The 20,094-nt window shown below is 49.2% G+C and overlaps 1 protein-coding gene and 1 pseudogene across 2 annotated transcripts; one reads left to right on the forward strand and one right to left on the reverse strand.

The window, feature by feature from the left end:
* The first annotated feature begins 1,818 nt into the window (after window positions 1-1,818).
* Window positions 1,819-5,350, forward strand: LOC123397842 (annotated as a pseudogene).
* A 764-nt stretch (window positions 5,351-6,114) lies between these two features.
* Window positions 6,115-13,563, reverse strand: LOC123428205 (putative zinc transporter At3g08650). Of its 2 annotated transcripts, XM_045112391.1 has the most exons (6): window positions 13,322-13,563; window positions 12,517-13,085; window positions 10,705-10,989; window positions 7,337-7,465; window positions 7,144-7,241; window positions 6,115-7,061 (listed from the first exon to the last, which is right to left on the reverse strand). In XM_045112391.1, exons 2-6 carry the CDS (start codon window positions 12,922-12,924, stop codon window positions 6,248-6,250), a joined length of 1,734 nt encoding a protein of 577 aa, XP_044968326.1. In that variant the 5' UTR covers window positions 12,925-13,085; window positions 13,322-13,563; the 3' UTR covers window positions 6,115-6,247. The 2 variants fall into 2 exon arrangements, with proteins under 2 accessions (XP_044968326.1, XP_044968333.1); XM_045112398.1 differs by lacking the exons at window positions 12,517-13,085; window positions 13,322-13,563 and adding an exon at window positions 8,319-8,545 and having other exon boundaries at window positions 10,705-10,830.
* Window positions 13,564-20,094: the final 6,531 nt, after the last annotated feature.

A 20,094-nucleotide genomic window follows, 5' to 3' on the forward strand; every position in this document is an offset into this window, starting at 1 on the left:
CAGGGTGTCGCGGTAGAGGATGTTGATGCTGCTGCCGCCATCGACCAACACCCGCGAGAGCCGACACGTGAGCCTCTTGAAGGCGATGTGGGGTCGAGGACGAGCGCGTAGCTGTCGGGGTACGGCATCACGGTCGGATGGTCCGCCAGGCTCCAAGTAACCGGCCTTTTAGAACAATGCATGTATTGGGGAACCGCGGGGACCGTGGCGTTTACCTTATGCCGGCATTGGCGTTGGTTGTGCTTGTCATCGCCCTCGCTGGTGAAGACGACGTAGGCTCCGTCCTGCTCGGGGAATTGGTCGCGGAGGTGGTCGTCGTTGTGGGAAGGCACGGCCGGAGCCGCCCGGGAGCCGGAGCTTGAGGAGCTAGAGGCAGGGGAGCCGGTAGGCCCTCGCCTCGGGCCAGTCGCAGTGAGAAGCTGCATTGCCGGAGCGTGTGGGTAGCCGGCTTCGCCCCGGAGTGCGTCTTGCAAGGCGCGTAGAGCATTTGCTCGAAGGTGAGCTTGGGCTGTCAGGAGGCCTTGTCGGCTCACTGGAGTTCGTTGCCAGCCTGAGCAGTCGGATGCTCTTCCTCGACGGCTGCAACCTGCTTGCTCCCGTGTCGAGGATCCGGCTGGTCGGGCTTGCGCTTGTTGTTCTGCTGGCCGTGGTTGTCGCCAGCCAGTCGCGTGGTGGCGGGCGGCTGGACAGGCTTGTCATTCACGCTGACCTTGATCCGCGTTGCGGAGTCGACCGTGGCGTATTTTTCAGCCTTGGCCATGAGCGCCGCCAGCATGGTCGGCTCGGAGCACATAAGCTTGTGCTTGAGGAGGGTGTCGTCTCGACAACCCTCGATGAAGTACTGGATGGCATGCACCTCATGGACTCCTTCGCAGGAGTTGCGTAGCTCAGTCCAGCGTGTGATGTAGTCACGGAGGGGCTCGTCCGGCTTCTGGACGCACATAGCCAGCTCGCGAGGGCAGCCAGGATGCTTGTAGGTGCCGGTGAAGTTGCGAACGAAGGCCTCCTCTAAATCAACCCAGGTGTTGACGCTGCCGGCCGGCAGGCTGTCAAGCCAGGTCCGAGACGAGCCGGTCAGCATGAGCGGCACGTAGCGGACGGCTGCGCGCTTGTTCCCCTCGCAATGCCGAGTGCGGAGCCATTGTACTTTGGAGTGTCGCGGGGGAGTGTGAAGTCGATCGGGAATGGCTCTCCGCGGATACGGGGGTCGAAGCACGCCGGACCGATTGAGCCCTCCTCCTCCAGGAGGGCCGACTGCGCCAGCCGGTCGAGGCAGTGCAAGCGTTGTTCTCGCTGCGGGGGACGTGCAGTCCGAGCCGGGCCGCAAATTTCGGCCGAATGGCAGGCGTGAGCGAGCGCGGGCCGCTCCTGATGCGGGGGCAGAGTAGGGCGCGAGGCGGTCGTTCGGCTCCCCCGGCCGGCTCGCGGAGCCGGCTGGAGACTGTCGGTTGCTCGTTTTGGCGTTGAGAGCGCCTGTCGCGGCTCCCGTCGGTCTTCTGGCCAGATCCGCGGGGGGAGTGTTGGGCCGGCTGGCGGTCGCTAGGTGCCCGCGGATCCTCGTACTCGTATTGCAGGGATACGGAGAAGGCGTGATCCGGTTCGAGGCGAACCTCTCGTGTATGAGTGATCGTGCATGGAATGGTCGACCTCCCGCATGGAGGAGGGCCAAGGGGTTTTATAGGCGAACCCCCTAGCTTTCAATATGGATATAAGGTACTTAGGGGGGACCCGGCTGGCAGCCTCTTAGCCCGGCCAGCGGGTCCCCTAGCTGAGAAGTCTTGTCGCCTGCGGGGTCCGCCGGTTGCAGGGTCCCGTCGGATGCGGGCCCGCCGGCTGGCCGATGGGGTTGGTGCGTGTCCATCTGGCACGGCACAGGCCGCACTGTTGCCGTCGTCGACGCGGAACCCAGCTGTGGTCAGCGGTACGGCTGTTGTCACTGTAGCCACGCTGGGGCAGGTAATGGAGTGGGTGGAGGCGTGTCGGCACTGTGCAAGGGCGACCGGTGCCAGCAGTACGGCCGCCTCCACTGTAGCCACGAGGACGCCACTTCGTGGTATTGTGCTGACGCAATCTTGCCTTTAGTCGTGGGTGCCCGTCACGTCAGTCGTGTTGATGCGAGAAGTGCTCACCATCCGACTGGTGGGTAGCCATCGAGTCGGATGGCGATCCGTCAGGTCCCTAGCCGGCGCAGGAGTCGCATCCGGCGAGGAGGAACCGGCATACGGGAGAGCATCCGCCCTGTACTATGCCGAAATGTGAAGGAGTATGCTCGATGGGCCTACCCAGGGTTATCCCCCGTCAATCAGCTATGATTTTTGTTGCAGAAAATATTCTACAACAAACTCTGTTGTAAATAAAATTATGTAGATGTTTCCGCAACATGACCTTTATTGCAAAAAATATTTTATAACAAACTCTGTTGCGAAAAATCTACAGATATTTGTGCAACATGTTTTATGTTACAGAAAATTCTACAACATAATTTATACTGCAAAAGTTAAAATATCCTTTGAACATTTGATGACGTTGGTGTGATGGGGATTTTTATTGTTTCTCCAACAAGCATTTTGTTGCTTCTACAACTAGCCTCTTGTTGCCAAGGGAACGAGCGCACAACAACAAATAAGGCAAGAGCAAAGCTTTTTTTCTATAACAGAAATCTTGTTTGATTGTTTCTGAAACATAGACCTTGTTTCGGAAAAACAACGATTTGACTGGAGCGCAACAAGCTAGTGTTGCTGCAACACGAGCCTTGTTGCAAAGGTTGATACACACTCACTACAAGAAGATCGGACGGTTAGCGAGCTCATGGTCCTACGCAAGGTTGTTAGAATCGCGATTCTAAATCGGATCGGAGCTCCGTTGATAGAATCATGAATCGTAGAATCATAACTACTAGGATCATAGAAACTTAGATTCTATGAACAAAATTGTAGAATCAGAGGGGTTAGTTTGGATCGTAAAGTCATAAGATTCTAAGACTTGAGTAATTCTGACAACTTTGATCCCACGGTTAGATGTTTTCTAAACATCACCCTAGTTGCCCTCTTACTTTTACTGTTCATCAAGAGCATAAGAAGACTTTTGAATCATGTGTCTCGTATGCTCGTGATTCAAATCACTGGCAAAGTTGTTTCTACTGCTTGTTTGATTCAGCTTTGATTGGGTAGTTTTGTCACTGAAGTAGTACAATTTAAGGTGCTTCAGGCAAATGCATTAGAAACGGCTGGATTTCAGATTCAGTTAATAAAAACGGTCGGTTTCAGATACAGCGTCACTGGCAAAACTAATTCAAAATACTCGAGTTGTTTGTTTCAGTTTCCAGATTCAGCTTAGGCCCCGCTTGGTTCAGGTGTATTTATATACACTTGTATTTATTTTACAGATGTATAATACTGGTCTTATTTGATTTTCAACTGGAAAGAAAAACGACCGGTGGAGGTCTGTATATTTTACACCGGTATCGGACTAAGAAACGCCAATCCAATCACGGCCTTAGTCTCTAAATCTCAAACAAAATATAGTTGTTTGAAATACTCCCTTTGTTTCTAAATATAAGTCTTTTTAGAGATTTCACTAAAAGACTACATACGGAGCAAAACGAGTGAATCTACAATTTAAAATATGTCTATATACATCTGTATGTAGTTCCCTAGTGAAACCTTTTTAAGGCCTTGTTCGGTTAATCCCTTTCAGGAGGGGATTGGAGAGGATTGGAGGGGATTTAGGTGAGATTTGACTTGTACGGGAGTTAATCCCTCTCAATCCTTTTCAAACCCCTTCAAATCTGAAGGAACCGAAACAAGCCCTAAAGAGGTATATTTAGGAACGGAGGCAGTATAGTCTAACCGAACCTCTCACCTCGTCATAAGCAGAATCCTCATGCATGCATCTTACGCCCAGCTATCATACCGAGGGCAAGGGATATATATCTCTTCCTAATAATTAAGCACGTAGTGCTTCTGTTGTCCGTCGCGTCGTTGTCATTTTTACAGAAAAGTCCCTTCACTTCCGAGTATTCAACCCGTAGTCATTTCTTTTATATTATCCACACGCTTCCTTTCGAGCGGAACGGCCATGGTGGAGCGAGGCAGCGCGCGGACGGCAAAGGGCGGCGACGGACGGCGCCCGACCCGTCCCGCCACCCGGCCTACGACTTCGTGCCCGTCCCCGACAGCTTGCCCGCGGGCACCCCGGAGATGGTGACGGCCACCATGGAGCACATCTTCGCCGTCAACAGCTCCTATGAGGCGTCGTTCCGTGAGCGCCTGGCCGCCCTACTGGAGGCTCCCGGCTCCAGAGACCAGGTCGCGTGCCTTGTCGCCGACGCGCACCTGCTGGTCCTCGTGCGCGTGGCGCGGCGGCTGGGCGTGCCGACGTTGGTGCCCCCGCACCGGCAGCGCCGCCTGCTTCCGCAACTTCGTGGCCAACTTCGTGCTCTGCCACAAGGGCTACCTCCCGGTGAGGGCTGAGTCGCAGCTGGATGCGCCGGTGAGGGAGCTACCGCCGTACCGCGTCCGGGACCTGATGGGCGCCAACAGCAGCAGCCGTCACCAGCACGAGCTAATGTGCAAGCTGTTGTCCCGGGCGGTCGAGGCGGTGCGAAGCTCTGCAGGGTTCGTCTTCAACCCCTTCGACGCGCTGGAGGCCGACGACCTGGCGGCCACCCGGCGCGACCTTGCCGGCGTGCCCGTGTTCGCCGTCGGTCCGCTTCACAAGCTCTCCCCGGCGTCGTCCAGCAGCCTCCTTCAGCAGGACCGCTCCTGCCTCGACTGGCTGGACGCGCAGGCCCCGGCGTCCGTGCTCTACATCAGCTTCGGCAGCCTGGCGAGCATGAGCGGCGCCGCCCTGGCTAAGGTGGCGTGGGGCGTGGCCAACAGCGGCCGGCCGTTCCTGTGGGCGCTCCGGCGGGGCCTCGCCCGCGACGCCGCCGTGCCCGACGGGTTCGCCGCGGCGACGGGCGACCGTGGCCTGGTCGTGGGCTGGTCGCCGCAGGAGGAGGTGCTGGCGCACGGGGCCGTGAGCGGGTTCTGGACGCAGGGGGTGGAACTCGGCGCTGGAGGGCGCGTGCGGGGTCGTGCCGATGCTCTGCCGGCCATGCTTCGGCGACGAGATGGGCAACGCGAGGCACGTGGAGCACGTGTGTCGCGCGGGCATCGCGCTGGACGGCGGCGTGCTCTAGCGGGGAGCGGTGGAGGCGGCCATTCGACGGTTGATGCGGGATGAGGAGGGGGAGGGGATGAGGGGGCGCGCGCGGGAGCTCCGGGGCAGGGGGGCCGCGGCCGTCGCCGATGGTGGGTCGTCCTGGCTCACCGTTGACAAGCTGATGAACCACATCGTGTGGCTGTAGAAGTCTGTCATAGTCCGTAGGTAGTCTGTAGGCTAGGCTGATTTCCCGAACTAAATTGCTAATTTGAACTATTTATTTCTAAGCTACCGAGGGGAGCAAATATTATTCATGGTATATTGTAATTAAGAAAGAAGAGTGATTTAATGATAAAAAAACATGATAAGTATTGCACCAATACAATATCTATGCCACTAGCCTGATGGAACAAACTCAGCTCATGGAGCCTTGTTTAAGGTTTTTTAAGAGGCGATGAACACAGAAATACAGAGCAGAGTGGGGATTGAAATAATCGGATTAAAACTAACAACGCAGATGGATCTTACAAACCAAGAACCTGAAAAGGTTGGATTCGTTGTTTGCGCAGACTAATCCGAGAAATCGAATGACATCACATAGAAAAAAAGTAACCAAGAACCTGAAAAGGTTGGATTCGTTGTTTGCGCAGACTATCCGAGAAATTGAATGACATCACATAGAAAAAAGGCCAAAGAAAGAGAGTGAGCAAGTTCATCAAATACAGAGAGGACAAACCTTTCTCCTCCTGCGCATAGACGTGTTTATCTAACAATTGTATATCAACTACCCATGAGGCGGTTAAAATCTTCGTGCACTCAACACTCATTGTAATAATAAGTGTCTAATATGTAGTTTTCTTATTCCCGTTGCAACGCGCAGGTCCTTTTGCTAGTTACACCTAAAGAATATTCACCAAAGTATCAAGCATTATTTTCCTTTCTGTTGTGGTGGCACAATGTGCAAGATTATTCCAGGCAAAATCATTGTATAATGTTTGTTTCCCTTTCATCATTTTGTTCATACAAGGAAAGGAGACCCTCTCTTACGGTTTCAGTGTTATCGTTACATTGATGTTACATGTGACTATCTGACAGGAACACATCATGTGACCGCTTCTGGAGCTGAATTGCAGTAAGGCGTGTGCAAGCAGATGAATCTGGTGGACATCAAGCACACCCAAGCAAAACCAAAACCTATCAGGAGCCCGCAGATACTCTTCCTCACGTCCAGCCGCAGCGAGCGTCTGAAGACACGGCCAAAGCTCGGGATCAAAGCCCCGCATGCAATCACCATCCAGTAGTCCAGTCCATCATAGCCAATCTTCGCAAGGATTGCACTGATGGCCGCGCTTGGTCCTGCAAGCCCAGTCAGAGCTGCAGCTGCCAAGGCTCCTCGCCAGCTATCAGTGGCACCATATACACAACTAGCAACAGCAGCACCCCGTGGTAGACCGTGAAGGGAGACTGGAAGAACCATGTAGCGGCCTAGACCATATGCCTTGCGTGCCGCCACACCAAGTGCAAGCCCTTCGGCGTAGGCATGAAGGAAGACGCAGACGCAAGCAAGGAGTGATTGCTGTGTGAGGACACTAAGAGAGAGCCCGCTGGACGATGTAATGACATTGACAGATGATTTCTTGTGTTTAACAACCATAAGGATGCTTGCTTCCGCAAGATGGTAGAAGACCGAACCTCCTAGTAGGAGGAACAGGGTAGTAAAGAGACCCATCTTTAAGGACATCACAAGTTGTAATGGCCTCCATGAAGCAAGACGGAAGGCAATGCCAGATGCTACACCAGTAAGAAGAGGGTGTGGCATGTTGAAGGCAAGCGAGAATGCGACAAGTATAATTCCTCCAAAAAGTGGACCAAGACCAAATACAAGTGATACCAAAAAACCTGATGTATCTTCCAAGCTAGATCAGAACAAATCAACAGCATCAGTTGAAAGTTGTACTAGTCCAAGTAAGATCCTTCAATAATATAAGAGGCACTTACCCGTGGCCATCAGTGAATCCCTGAAGCACGGTACTTAATGTTTCCATAAAAGCAACAGCAAGTGTTCCAGCAGAGGCTACTTGAGATGGAGTGGCTTCCTGCATGTAACACAGAAATGCTCAGGACTGAATTATAAAACCAATGAAAACAACAACTTCAGTCAACAATTTCTTGATGACCAAAGGGTAGTCACCTTAAAAGCATCAGGAAGAACCTCTGCAATAACAATCCATATCATGCACCCCGCAGCAAAACCAGTACAGAAAGGAAGCACCTTCTGAAATGCATCGGCACAAAGGAATGCAGGCACAGCAACAATTGGCTATATTTACCAAGGAAAATGAAACGGGGTCACCAGAGTGTAAAGGAAAGAATGTAACCACCAAAATGTAACTCAAAAGTGGAGATCAACTTGGAAAGCTGTTGCAGATAAGCATATGAGAATTTTATTCACAAAGTAATACTAAGAAAAAGTTGCACTTGTAAACAGATGTGGCCGTCCTTTTTAAGAGAAGAAATGTGCTGTACAGAATTCATTTGTACAATGCCTACAAATAAATAGTGATTGTTGTACGATTTAGTATTTAAGATCCTTTGTGATGCCATTTCTTTAATTGTGCTTCTTTGAGATGTTTGATGAGCTCGTTCCCACAAGTTATTCATCATAAATATTGACTCCTCTCCAACATGTGAAATGTTATGTTGATTTGTCACTTAGGTTAAGGAGGAGTTTGGAGAAACTTTTTGAGCTTCACAGACGATTACCAAACTAGTATGTGAAACACTTAGCCTTATTGGACTACAAAAATGGCAACAGAGATGGTAAATTACAAAGAAAAGAAGTATGGCATGACAAAGAAAGCACTCCTACGAATACAAATATAGTACAAGTACTCATCGGTGAATCTATCACTGTATTTCATTATGGTATTTCAACAGTTCAGAGAGTCTGAGGTCACTAAAATTTAAAATCTCACAGGCAAATATGATCATTTTATAATTCATGAGAGTGTGCAACACTATAGTGCAAACAATAAGCAACACACGTGGACATAAAAGACAAACATACTAGTTAATTTCACGAATGAGTTCTCTCATTCCAACTAAAAATATTTTAAATGAGGGTTTTAGTGTGGGGAGGCGATTTGGCTCCGTAGTACAGATGAACTAAGTACCTGGACGGCTGGACCTTCAAGTTTGAGTGCAGGATGCATGCCGAAACCAATATCGTGTAAAATAAGGTGGAGTGGAAAATGAGGTATTGCATTCAGCTGATCGCGATGGGGTGTGTCTAGCCTGCCAGCCGACGGAAGCGCTGGGTTGCAAATGTTGCCTGCAACGGTGCTTGCGGCTTGTTGATGTCCCAACTTATGTACTGCTGGTGCACGAAAATGAGTCCCCTCTGGACAGTGGTACAGAATTTTTGGTGAGGCCCAAGAGTTGCAAACGTGTCATGAACAAGGTCGCATGGGCCAAACTAGTGAAGAACACACGGGTAAGCATCATGTTGTAAGGTAAGGTGATTGAGAACTTTGTAAACAGATCCAGTCATCTTCAACTTTGGACTGGAGCCATATGGTACTGGGTGACCCGGCAATCGGGTCGGGTTTGGTCAGTTCGACCTCAACCAGACACATGCCCGAACCTTCTATCAGGTTCATCCCAAACCCACAACATTTAAGAATAATTATCATACTTTACATAATTACATTTATCTCTGACCAACATTCCATAGAATAAGGATATTTTTTGTATGCTAAAATTGTTTCTTGCATCACCACCTACAGGGCTTGCCCATATCCCTATCTCGTTAGCTATTCAAGGTGGTACTAACTTGTTGTACATGAATTGCATGCACCAAGGGTATCGGTGCCATGCAACTGGCATATCTCCTATGGAGGATGACTGAGTAATTTTTGGCCCATGAAACTTGATTTGTGTGGAGAAAGGAAAGGGCAAAGGCCTAGAGATGCATACACGTTGTGTTAGTCTTAGACTTTTGGCCTACTTGTTGTACTTTTTTTTTTGCATCGTGCTTGATGTACATCGTTGGCTTGTCTTTAAATCATTGTACAGATTTACTACCCATTATATAGAGTATACATAGTGTATATTTTTTCTAAAAATACGTCTTATAAAATGAAATGCTTACAATTAATAATAATAGTTAATCGGGTTACCCATGGGTATGAAGTTATTCACATAACTACCCAATACCCTACCAATTCGGGTCAGGTGCGCCCATGGGCGCCTGAACCCATGGGCATGATTGCCGGCTTGATGCTGGTGTGCAGCTACCATGGAGTTTCCCCTGGGTCTAGGCAACAGGTATGTGCCTTGATGTGCATGGTGCCTGGATTATGTTTATGATGTAAGTTTGTTGACTCATTACGTGTTAGCAGCCTGCCAATATTTGGCGATGTGACGTGGAGAGATTGGACGGTTCTCTGGTTCGTGATGATGCCGACAGCCTACAGGTTTGTCATGCACCTTCCCCGACAATTAACTCAGCCCTAGTGGACAGGCAGGAATATCTGCGAGGAAGTTGCAGAAGGTGAAGGTTGGGTGGACCATGAAGAACTTGAGGACCTGGATGGGATACAGAAAGGTGTGGAGGAACATAAATTGGCAATGATTCATCGACGGGAAGACAGCGAGCCAGCGGTATCTGCAGAATCAACAGGGAAAATGGAGCCTCAAGACTCCAGGTGGAAAAAGAAGTATGTTTCAAATGCTTCAATCGATGAATTGTTCACCCATTTTGTACAGATTTCTGAAACGTAGCATTCCATACAAGGGCGAGACAAATTAGGCTGCAATCTCAAACCATTTAAGTTTAGATGAGTTTTCTCACATGCTGAAGTACAGAACAAAACTGCAGTTTTAACTTCAGGGATTTTGTGAACCATGTGCCAAAAAATGAAGTGGGTACCAATTATGGCATAATGTAAGTCAAGTGCAGAAGTGTCATGTCAGTTGATGAGTCCAACTTGCTCTTGCAGAGTGGGGAGTCACCCTCAAGACCACACACCTTGTCCTAACAGGGTGTATATGATTAGAACGCTGAAGGAAGAAGACACCATGGACTCGGTATAGCCAGATTCAGGGGAGGAAGAAGGTGTTAGCTGGGAGGCTGGAGTCTTTCAATTACTAGGGAACCTGCTGGCATTCATGGCAAACCACCACGTCAGTCCAGGTGTGAGTGCTATGCGGTGAATGAGCATCAGGCTGCCGTCTGTACTGACACAGAAGAAATGGAGCAGTCCGTATTAATGTCTGGTACATGGGGTCTACCATTGTTCAATTTTTTTGTAAATGGACGAATATGCACTGGAATGCAGCTGCAGTTAACAATCTCGATAAGAATGAGGGGTCCAGATTCCAGGCTCGTCTGGATCTGGGAGCCAAACCGATTAGCCGATTCAGTGTTATTTTTCTAGTTACGAAACAAGGAATTAATATAGCTAGAAATTGATGAATGCTCCATGACTGAATAATGATGATGCGTGTATCAGATAATACTTTCATATTTCCACTCAACGACAGAAAAAGAAAACACACCTGTGGTAAAGATGTTATGATACTCCATAGCATTGCCTTTTGTGGGGAGACACCCCTAGATGATAGTACCATGCTTACAGCTAGGCCTTCAGGTATGTTGTGCACTGCTATAGCTATAGTAACTAAAAGACCTTGAGATAATCCTTTTGACCCAACAAAGGAAACACCAACACCAGAACCCTCGCCAAAAGAATGGAGTGTCATTATTCCAACAACAAGAATAACTTTACTTGCATCAGCACCTTTTATATCCAACATACTTACTTCTCCATGTTGCTCAAGAATCTGTGATCAACGAAATGAAGATACTGTATCAGCTAAAGGAAAATAGAACCAAAATGAATGGAGGGAAATATATTCGCTAATGCTGAAAACACAGCTAGGAGCCTAAGCTGATATGATGCTAAATGCGGTTAACAAGGAAGTATATTCTAGTGGAAATTCAGATCGTTGAACTGGCACAGCAATATGCACATCATCCATGCATTGACATTTAAGGTTTCAGGTAACCAGAATAATCTTATCAGCAGTCTAATTCTTTTAAATCAAGATAAGTCTACACGAGGGTAATTACTAGTGTAGACACATAACGAGTACCATGTTCACATTAACCTAGTTAGGCAAATGTGGCAGCACTGCCAATAGACCCGGCAAGCCCGCCAGCAAAATAATCACTAAGTGGCTCTTTGTGGGACATTGCTAAGTTAAGTGGGCACTTGCGGTGGAGCTATATGAGGCACGATGTTAGCTGGTAAGCCCGCATATGAGCAAACATTAGCTCCAGTACAGCCAAGCATACACTAACAGATCCTTCAAAGAAAAAAAAACATCCACTATCACTTTCTGTTCAATAAAAAAAACACTAGCAGTACCAAGTTGTAGACTTGTAGTTACACAGAGCATATATAGCTAGCTCTCTTTATGGTCTTGCATATGCGTGTCCATCCTTTCCTGCTACGGTGTCCAGTCCTTTTCCGCCACATAGCTATATGCAGCATGCCACTTCCCAGCGGTACAGGGCTCATCGAGGCCATGCGTTCGGCACAGAGGCTGATGCTCATAGTTGACGAAATGGAGCTGTACAAGAAGGTCATGCCGACGAATGTTCATCGGCTGGTTCAAGGAAGATACAGTATCCTCGTTTACCCGTTTGAGGCGAGTGAGCACCACCGAAAAAGTTTGGTCTGTCAGGCGGTATTACCATTCGTGAACTGTGTTGCCAAAACCTGCGAATGGCCAGCGCTGAGCATCCCTCAACAGAAACATCAGACGAGACGCGCGTAGGAAGCTCCATGCTGCTGACCATTTTAAGTGGGTATGTCCACCAAACTGGAGTAAACGCTCTGAATACCAACCGCATCTAAGAAGCTGGCTCAATGCTCACATAAAGAAATTTTGGCCAGAGCAGACTAATGTGTTCTGTCCACTGGACATGGCACTTAATCCTGAAACCTAATGATTTTGTTGAATCCTTTCATTGAAACATCCAGCTGACTTCACTATTACACTTTCTTCAACTGCCTGCGCTTCAGACTAAACCCTGGCAGCTAAAAAAAATTGTGGATCCATGACTATGTAAGTAGGCTCATACCGCTAAACCGTCAGGATGCTGACAGATACTTGGACAGAAGAAAACAATTTCGGAGTAAAGTAAAGTTTTTGTCTTCAGCTAGAGCATAGTGCATCGTAGGTGCCTTAACTAGTTCTTTCGAGTATAAAGCAACATTGTGGTTGTATATCTGGCGATTAAATTACTCAATGTAAATGATCAATGATATCACTGAAGGACAAAGAGTAGGAAGCAAGATTTACCTTCTTGCAAAGCCAAATAAAGATCCCACCACTCAAAATCCCAAAAACAACCCACCTCCCACTGCCGTACATCTGACCTTCTTGCACAAGATCGAAACTCGCTGCCAACATCACCCCGGCTGCCAATCCATTGCAAAGGCCTGCCCATTCGGCCTCTAGCTCCAGGAAAAAGAAGGGGACTGCTCCCAACCCTGTTGCCGCAGCCATGGCAAGCGTAGACCATGCAACAACATACACCGACACCCTTCCACCTTTGGACGCATCCTGTCTACCAGCATCCTCTAGCTTCACATCTGGTGCCTCCCGTGTTACACGCACATGACCAATCTCGGTCTGGGCAACCGCCGAAACTTCCCCAATGAGTAGGAAGAGCAGGCAGACTAAAACCACTCCGGCTTTTCTATCCATGGTTACTTGTGCTTCAGATATTCAGCAAGCTCATAAGCCCCGGGCGGAATCAGGGCATTGGTCATAATAACAAATCCATCAAGTAGTTATCTCAACACCCGCCTCAGTCTGGCAACAAATTATTCACGATTCCTGGATGCAACTGCAAGAAGGCTCCAATCCTGCAAGCCGACATTTGACACGGTTAGATACAACAAATAGGTGACAGATTGAAGAAAAACTCCACCCCCCCCCCCCCCCCCCCCGGTGCGGGACAAGCTAAGGACACCAAGATTTGGATCAGGCGCATCCATGACGATACCAACTCCACAACAAGCCAGCCCAACCAGTTAATCCAGGAAAGATCCAAGCTTTACGCGAGAAAGCAAGGCCAAGGCGTGGAGCATAAGTCAATTACCTCGATTCGTGGGTGGATGCGCTTCCAAAGAACCTCCCAATTCGACCGAATGGAGGGGCCCGAATTGGAGTGTTCAATCAGTTGCGGCGGGCCGCCGGAGCAGCAGGATCAGTGGAGCGTGGAATCGGTGGGATCTAATGGAAGATGGATCCCAAGAGCGGAGAGGGAAGAGGGGATATAGGGAAGCCTGGCAGGTTTCGGCGCACACGGGTCTAAGAGCACCTCGACCAGACCCTGTAAAAATCGAGCAGACCCAGTAAAAATCGGTCCTTAAATACACGTATAAAGGGTAAACAGTTTCACTATAGCTCGTTTCTTTTCTTTTTTCCTCCCGTCCCTGGCGCCTCGGCGCCGCCCGCCACGCCCTCGCCTCGTCGTGGGGTCGTCTGTTCCCACTCATGCATGCAGTGGAAGAGTCTTACTGCACCATCGATTGAGCTCGACACTGTCCGCCGCTGCGCGAGCTCCCCCCTACTCTTCTCCGGTGCCGCCCCACCCCGATTCAGGTTGTCGGTGGCCTGCTCCATCCCGTCCGTGGACGGCCTCGTCTCGGTAGTGGAGGTCGAGCTGACCGCAATTCGGACCGACGGTGATAAATTCCGGCGTGCGGCGGCTTCTTCCGACATGCGGTAATGATTCCGGTGAGTTCGAGGTAGTTTCCGGCCAGTTCCGCGGGTGCGTGTTTGCTCCAACGAGGTTTGACCAGTTTACAGGTTAAATTGTATACTTCCTCCAAAACTACACATATAAGGTTTTCGCGGATGGATTTACCGTGCCCCTTAAAAAGTTTACGGATTGAACAAGTTCCACGGGGTCTATTCCGCGTCGTTTTTCCGACTGAAACCTCATAAGAGCATCTCTAGCAGATCCCGCATATTTGCAACCTGCAAAAGCGGTTTACAGTTCGACGAAGTGCGATTTTACGGAACGAAATCTTGCGTTGCAGAATAGCCCCCATATATGAAACTGCATAATTTGAAGAAGAAAAAAACATTCACGAATAAAATTGCAACCAGAGTCATTTAGAGTTCAGTACTTAATACACGGTCATACATACTACATTTAGAGTTCATCACTTACTAGAGGGGGTGGAGGTAAGCTATCCTACCGAAGCTCATCAGAGCTACTAACTATCCTACCGCACTACGCAAAATTGAACTCACTGGAGTCGAGCTCATGCGGTAGTAGATGCTGCACCGCTCAATCGTCGTCCTCGTCGGAGGAGAGCTCGACGTAGATGCGCTCCTGCGCAGTGGCTTTGCGGCACCACTCCTTCACCTTGTGACCAAAGGTGAGCGCCGACGCGACACCCTGCTCTATGAGCAGGGTGTCGATCTCCTCCTCCCTTTGGCGGCGTTGTCGTTCCTCTTCTGCCTCCCGGGAACTCCGCGCCAACAGCGCATGCAAAAGGTTGTCCGCCTCCACCGGGGGGAGGAAGTCCTCCAGTCCGACGACACCCCCAGCAGGTCACTACGGCACCGCCTCGGCCTCTGGCTGCATCTTCACCGGCGGGAGCTCCTCTCGCTCCCTCTTCACCGGGGGAAGGGAGGAGTGCGAGTTCGATGCCTCGGAGGAGCTGTCTGAGAAGAGACGGTCGCGCGCGCGGTCGTACTCCTCTATCTCGCGATGGATGAGCAATGGCGGCGGCGGCATGCCCCATTGCGTGTACCAGTGGGCGGCATGCTTCCGGGCGGCATTGGATCTGACGCGATGAGCCCTCTCGGGGTCGTCGTTGCGACGACCGCCGGAGTTAGCCATCTTGGGCGGTGGAATAGAGCGTCTAGGCGGCGGAATGGAGGAACGCGGGGGCGGATCTGAGGCACAGGCGGTGAGGTGGGGGGCTTTTCGCGGCGGCAGAGGGATAGGGTTTTGACCCGCATCCAGCGGTTGAACCGCAGATATAGCGGTCGCGTTTACGGGCTACCGCAAAATATTTACGGGTCGAGCCGCGTTTACAGTACCTCGTCTGGCACAAAAAACGGACCAAACCCGTATAACCACCGGAATTTTACAGTTTTGACGATTATACGGGGTCTGCTCGAGATGCTCTAACTACCGTGACGGTCGGTCGCGGCAGTGAGATGTGTGATTATACCTGCCCAAACTGGGGCCGAGCAAGTCCTCGGGTCGGGCCTAAAAAAGCTCGTGTTACAAAACTCAGCCCCGAGCCCAGTCTGGCCCGATCATGGGCCTCATTTCTCGATCCAATCCCGGCCCGAGCTCGAAGAAGCCATGCCCGGCGTAGGGGTAAAATTAGATTTTTGCACGCCCGAACCCGACCTTCGGGTTTGATTTTCAGGCACGGGCCCGGCCCGCGGGCGAAATTTTGGGCCGGTCCGGTCGGGCCGGCCAGACCAGGTTTCCCATGGCCACGTATATGTGTGATGCGTTCGCACATCAAATGTGCAGCGACGCACGTTTCATGCTACAGCTATAGCGTAGTGTCGTTTAGCACACCGTTCGAACCGTGCGGTTCGGATTGCATAGGCAGTCCGGGTATGATTTATGTGATAAATCAGAGATAAATATGAGGAGGTTCGCAACATTCCGGACCATTATTTTAGACGGTTTTTATTGTCGTGGCCCTCCAAAACCCTTTCTTTTGTGTGCGTGTTTTTTGCCGGCGCCACCTACCCGCACTCATTTCATTGTAGAGCGACCGCTCCTCATTGAAGAGCAGACGCAACTTCTCACTAGCATGAGCATTAAAGCGGCTCGCTGGCCGAGGGCGCCGCCCGCAACGCGTGTCCGGTGTCCGCGCATGTTCATTGTCGAAGAAGATGCATGACTCGATAGGACATGCCGGATATATACCACGGCCATTCATATGCCGTCATTAAGCATGCTCGTCCACCGGGAAAGCCACTCCAACGTCTCGCATTGACGTGTGGACTCATCGAAATCCGCTATTTAAGGGCGGCCACACCTGACTATCTACACAACACGACATATACGCTCCACATCCTTCTCCCTTGCACCACACCCGCCATGACTGCACATAGCGAAGTTGTGTGGGCAGCCTTTCCATGGAGATGAAACATGACGTGGTTGTCCTTGCCGCCGCCTAGCAGAGCCGCCATGCTAGGCGGATCGAGGTCGGCTTGCCGGCCAACTCGCCCGAGGTCTTCGACAACAACAACGACGACACCATGATGTAAACGGGCTCCGATGACACCGCCCTCGCTCCTGCTCGTACGTCGGTGTTAGTGCGGGTGTTGGAACACATCGTCTCGCGTTGGGTCAGATCGACAGCAAGAGCGTGAGCCAGGAGGCCCTGCGCAGCCATGGTGGCAATAAACCCGAACTTCATCGCGGAGCAGCGTGCCATCTACAATACCATCCGCGCTCAAGTCGTCGCTCGCAAGGAAGGGGCCATCGAGAAGGGGCGGTTGCACATGGTCGCGAAGGAGAACAATGTCCGCTGCACCTCCTACACGTCGCCGATGAACCATTGGCCTGGTGGGACGAGGACAAGGCGCCACCATTTCCCTCGTGGACCTCACGTCCACCGACGATGGATAGGGCACAGACTCCACCAAGGATGAGTAACGCACGGGAGACGGCAGGGCCTGGTGTCCCATGTGGGGTAGTGTGTCTCCTGTGTTCTACTCTTTCTCACTAGACACATGTAGGATCCGAAGTATGTCTCGAGGGGGGTGATTAGACTACTTGACCAAATAAAAACTTAGCCTTTCCTAATTTTAGTCGTGGGCAAGTTTTAGCAATTAGTGTAAGTCAAACACACCCTACACATGCAAGTCTAAGAGTATAGAAGCTGAAAGTAAAGACATGCACATGTAAATAGAAGGTAGGGATAGGAAGATCAAACACAAAGATTGACACGACGATTTTTGGTGTGGTTTCGATAGGTGGTGTTATCGTACGTCCATGTTGATGGAGACTTCAACCCACAGAGGGTAACGGGCGTGAGAGTCTATGGAGGGCTCAACCCACGAAGGTTCCACGGAGAAGCAACCTTGTCTATTTCATCATGGCTTACGTCCACGAAGGACTAGCCTCAATCGGGGTAGATCTTCACGAAGTAGGCGATCTCCTTGCCCTTACAAACTTCTTGGTTCAACTCCACAACATGAAGTAGGAGGATCCTAAGCGACACCTAACCAATCTAGGAGACACCACTCTCCAAAAGGTAATGGATGCGGTAGTACGATGAACTCCTTGCTCTTGTGCTTCAAAATATAGTCTCCTGAACACTCAATCACTCTCTCATAGATTTAGCATGGGTAGAAGAGATTGATTGGGTGGAAAGCAATTTGGGGAGTCTAGAAATCAAGATTCAAATGGTAGGATTGGAATAGCTTTATCTCAACACATGAGTAGGTGGCTCTCTCTGAGAAAAATGGATATGGAAAGTGTATGTCTATTCTGAGTGCTTCCTCTTAAATTAAGAGGTGATGAAGGGGTATATATAGACATCTCCAAAAATCCTACCATTACAATATTATTGCCCAACTCGGTAAAACGAAGTGAAACTCAGTGGCACCGACTAGTGCAAAATGTGGCAACTTTGTCTTTTTGGTGAGACCGATATATAAATCTCAGTGGTACCGATATGGGTGACCTAGACAATTTCCAAATCTCGGTGAGACCAATTCCTAAAACTCGGAAGTTCCAATTCTTGAAAATGGCTGACCAGAAAGTTGGTCACTAATTTCGGTGGCACCGAGATGCTACGGTTTGGCATAGTTTCTGTCTCGTGGAAAACTAGGTAGGGCCGAATGGAAAATTGGTGGCACCAAATTTTGAACTTTGTGGATTTTGATAGAATATTTGTGGGGGAATTTCATGAGTATTTTTGGTAGCTATCTCTAAGCACTCGAGCAACCAGATCATCATAGTCGTCTCATCCCCTTTTAGTAGTATTGGCTTTCCTATGAACTCAAATGTGATTTCTCACACAATATAAAATGTAGAGTCTTCAATCTTGTTGCCAATAAATATTCCTTACATCTAGGGGTTTCCCTCATAATCCTTAGCCGATGCATCTTTGAACTTTTCTGAAATATACTAGATAAAATCATTAGTTCAATGACACATATGTTGTTATTAATTACCAAAACCACCTTAGAGAGAAATTGTGCTTTCAATGTCCCCATTTTTGGTAATTGATGACAACGTATAGATCAAAGCTTCGACAAAAGATATAATCAATGATTAGCATCATTGCTTTGAGAAGTATGTGATAAGCAAAAGCTCCCCCTAAATTTGTTCATTATTTTAAATTTGCGTTTGAATGCAAATGCACAACCAATTAGGAGCATGGGTCACTCTTCCATGTCACATACATCTTGGTGGTGCGCATAAATAATATGAATGAATAGTAATTGACATAACACCAAACAAATGAGGGAATGATCATCATGTAGATAGCTCAAAGGTATGAAATAGTAGCATAAACAATCAAATCGTATGATCAAACACACACTCAACTCTATCGTGTTTGAAACATCCAAAAGAACCAAATGTTTTGAAAACCAAAGAGAGCAATAAAAGCAACTCTCTCTCTCTCTCTCTCTCTCTCTCTCTCTCTCTCTCGAATCCCTATTGATCTATACACTTCTCCCCTTTGGCAAGAAGTTGCCAAAAAGTTCAAATGTCTAGAACTAAGCGTCGCTCTGGGCTCAATCTCTTCCGGTAGCGGTTGATGGAGTCGACAGGAGAGCCTTGCTGAAGGCTTCGACAAAGTCCTATGAGCTGATGTTGTAGACATTGGAGGTGCAGGAGCTGGTGGAGCTGATGGAGCTCATGCATGTGATGATGAAGACGATATGGACTCTGATATTGTCACAGCTGTAAATCTGGTCTGGGTCCTGAACTGAGTGGTAGTTGGGAGAGACATATCATCATCATTACCACTGTTGTAGCTTGGAGTTTGCACTGCATCAACTTCATGCTTCAACCCATTGATAGTGGTTGTCAACTGTGTCACCCTAATATCGAGGTCGTGGAATTGTGTCTCCACGATCCTCTCGAGACTCTTCTAATCCGGCAAGATATTTGCAATGTTATTATCCATCCCTTGGATGGTGCTGATAAGAAATCTCATCTGGTCCTCTTTGGTCCTCAAGTGTGGAGCTGGAGATTCTCTAGCTGCCTCTGCCTCTGTTGTTGCCTTGGCCTCCACATGTGATATAGTTGAACTAGGATGGTTGGGGTCCATCACAACTTCATTATCTCCAAAGTCTGGTTGGAGTGGCAGGTGTGTCCAATCAAACAGATATACATTCTTCACAATCTTGGAATTGATCAACATCTGAATGTATGGTGCATATATGCGGGATCTCTTTTGATCAGTAGTTGTCCTTCTGATTGTCTCAACAATGAGGTCCATCACCCTAATCCTCATGTGGGAGTCTATGTGCTCCAGCATATTGATAGAATACCCCCTGGTCATCTTATCATCACCTGACTTAGGCATCAAGGTGTATCTCATTATGGTGTTGGTGGTGGGTACTCCAACTTGCAAGAAATAAACAGATCCAAACTTGTGGGTCTTCGGGTACTTCTGGGGCATTGGGTTATACATGTTGGCCATAGAATTGTGGTTCATCTTAGCCTCACTATAAACATCCAAGTCACTCTCTAGTGCCTCTGGGGCACCTATGATGGTTCCCCACTCCTCCACTGTTGCTTGATACATGTTTCCTTCAGTCATCCATACAATCCTACCATCACGGTAAAAGTGTGTTGTGGAGTAGAATTGCATGATCATCTCATCTTTCTAGGTTGTCATCTCCTTGCCAACAAAATCT

Source organism: Hordeum vulgare, chromosome 1H (genome assembly GCF_904849725.1).
Source record: "Hordeum vulgare subsp. vulgare chromosome 1H, MorexV3_pseudomolecules_assembly, whole genome shotgun sequence".
Taxonomy (NCBI): domain Eukaryota; kingdom Viridiplantae; phylum Streptophyta; class Magnoliopsida; order Poales; family Poaceae; genus Hordeum; species Hordeum vulgare.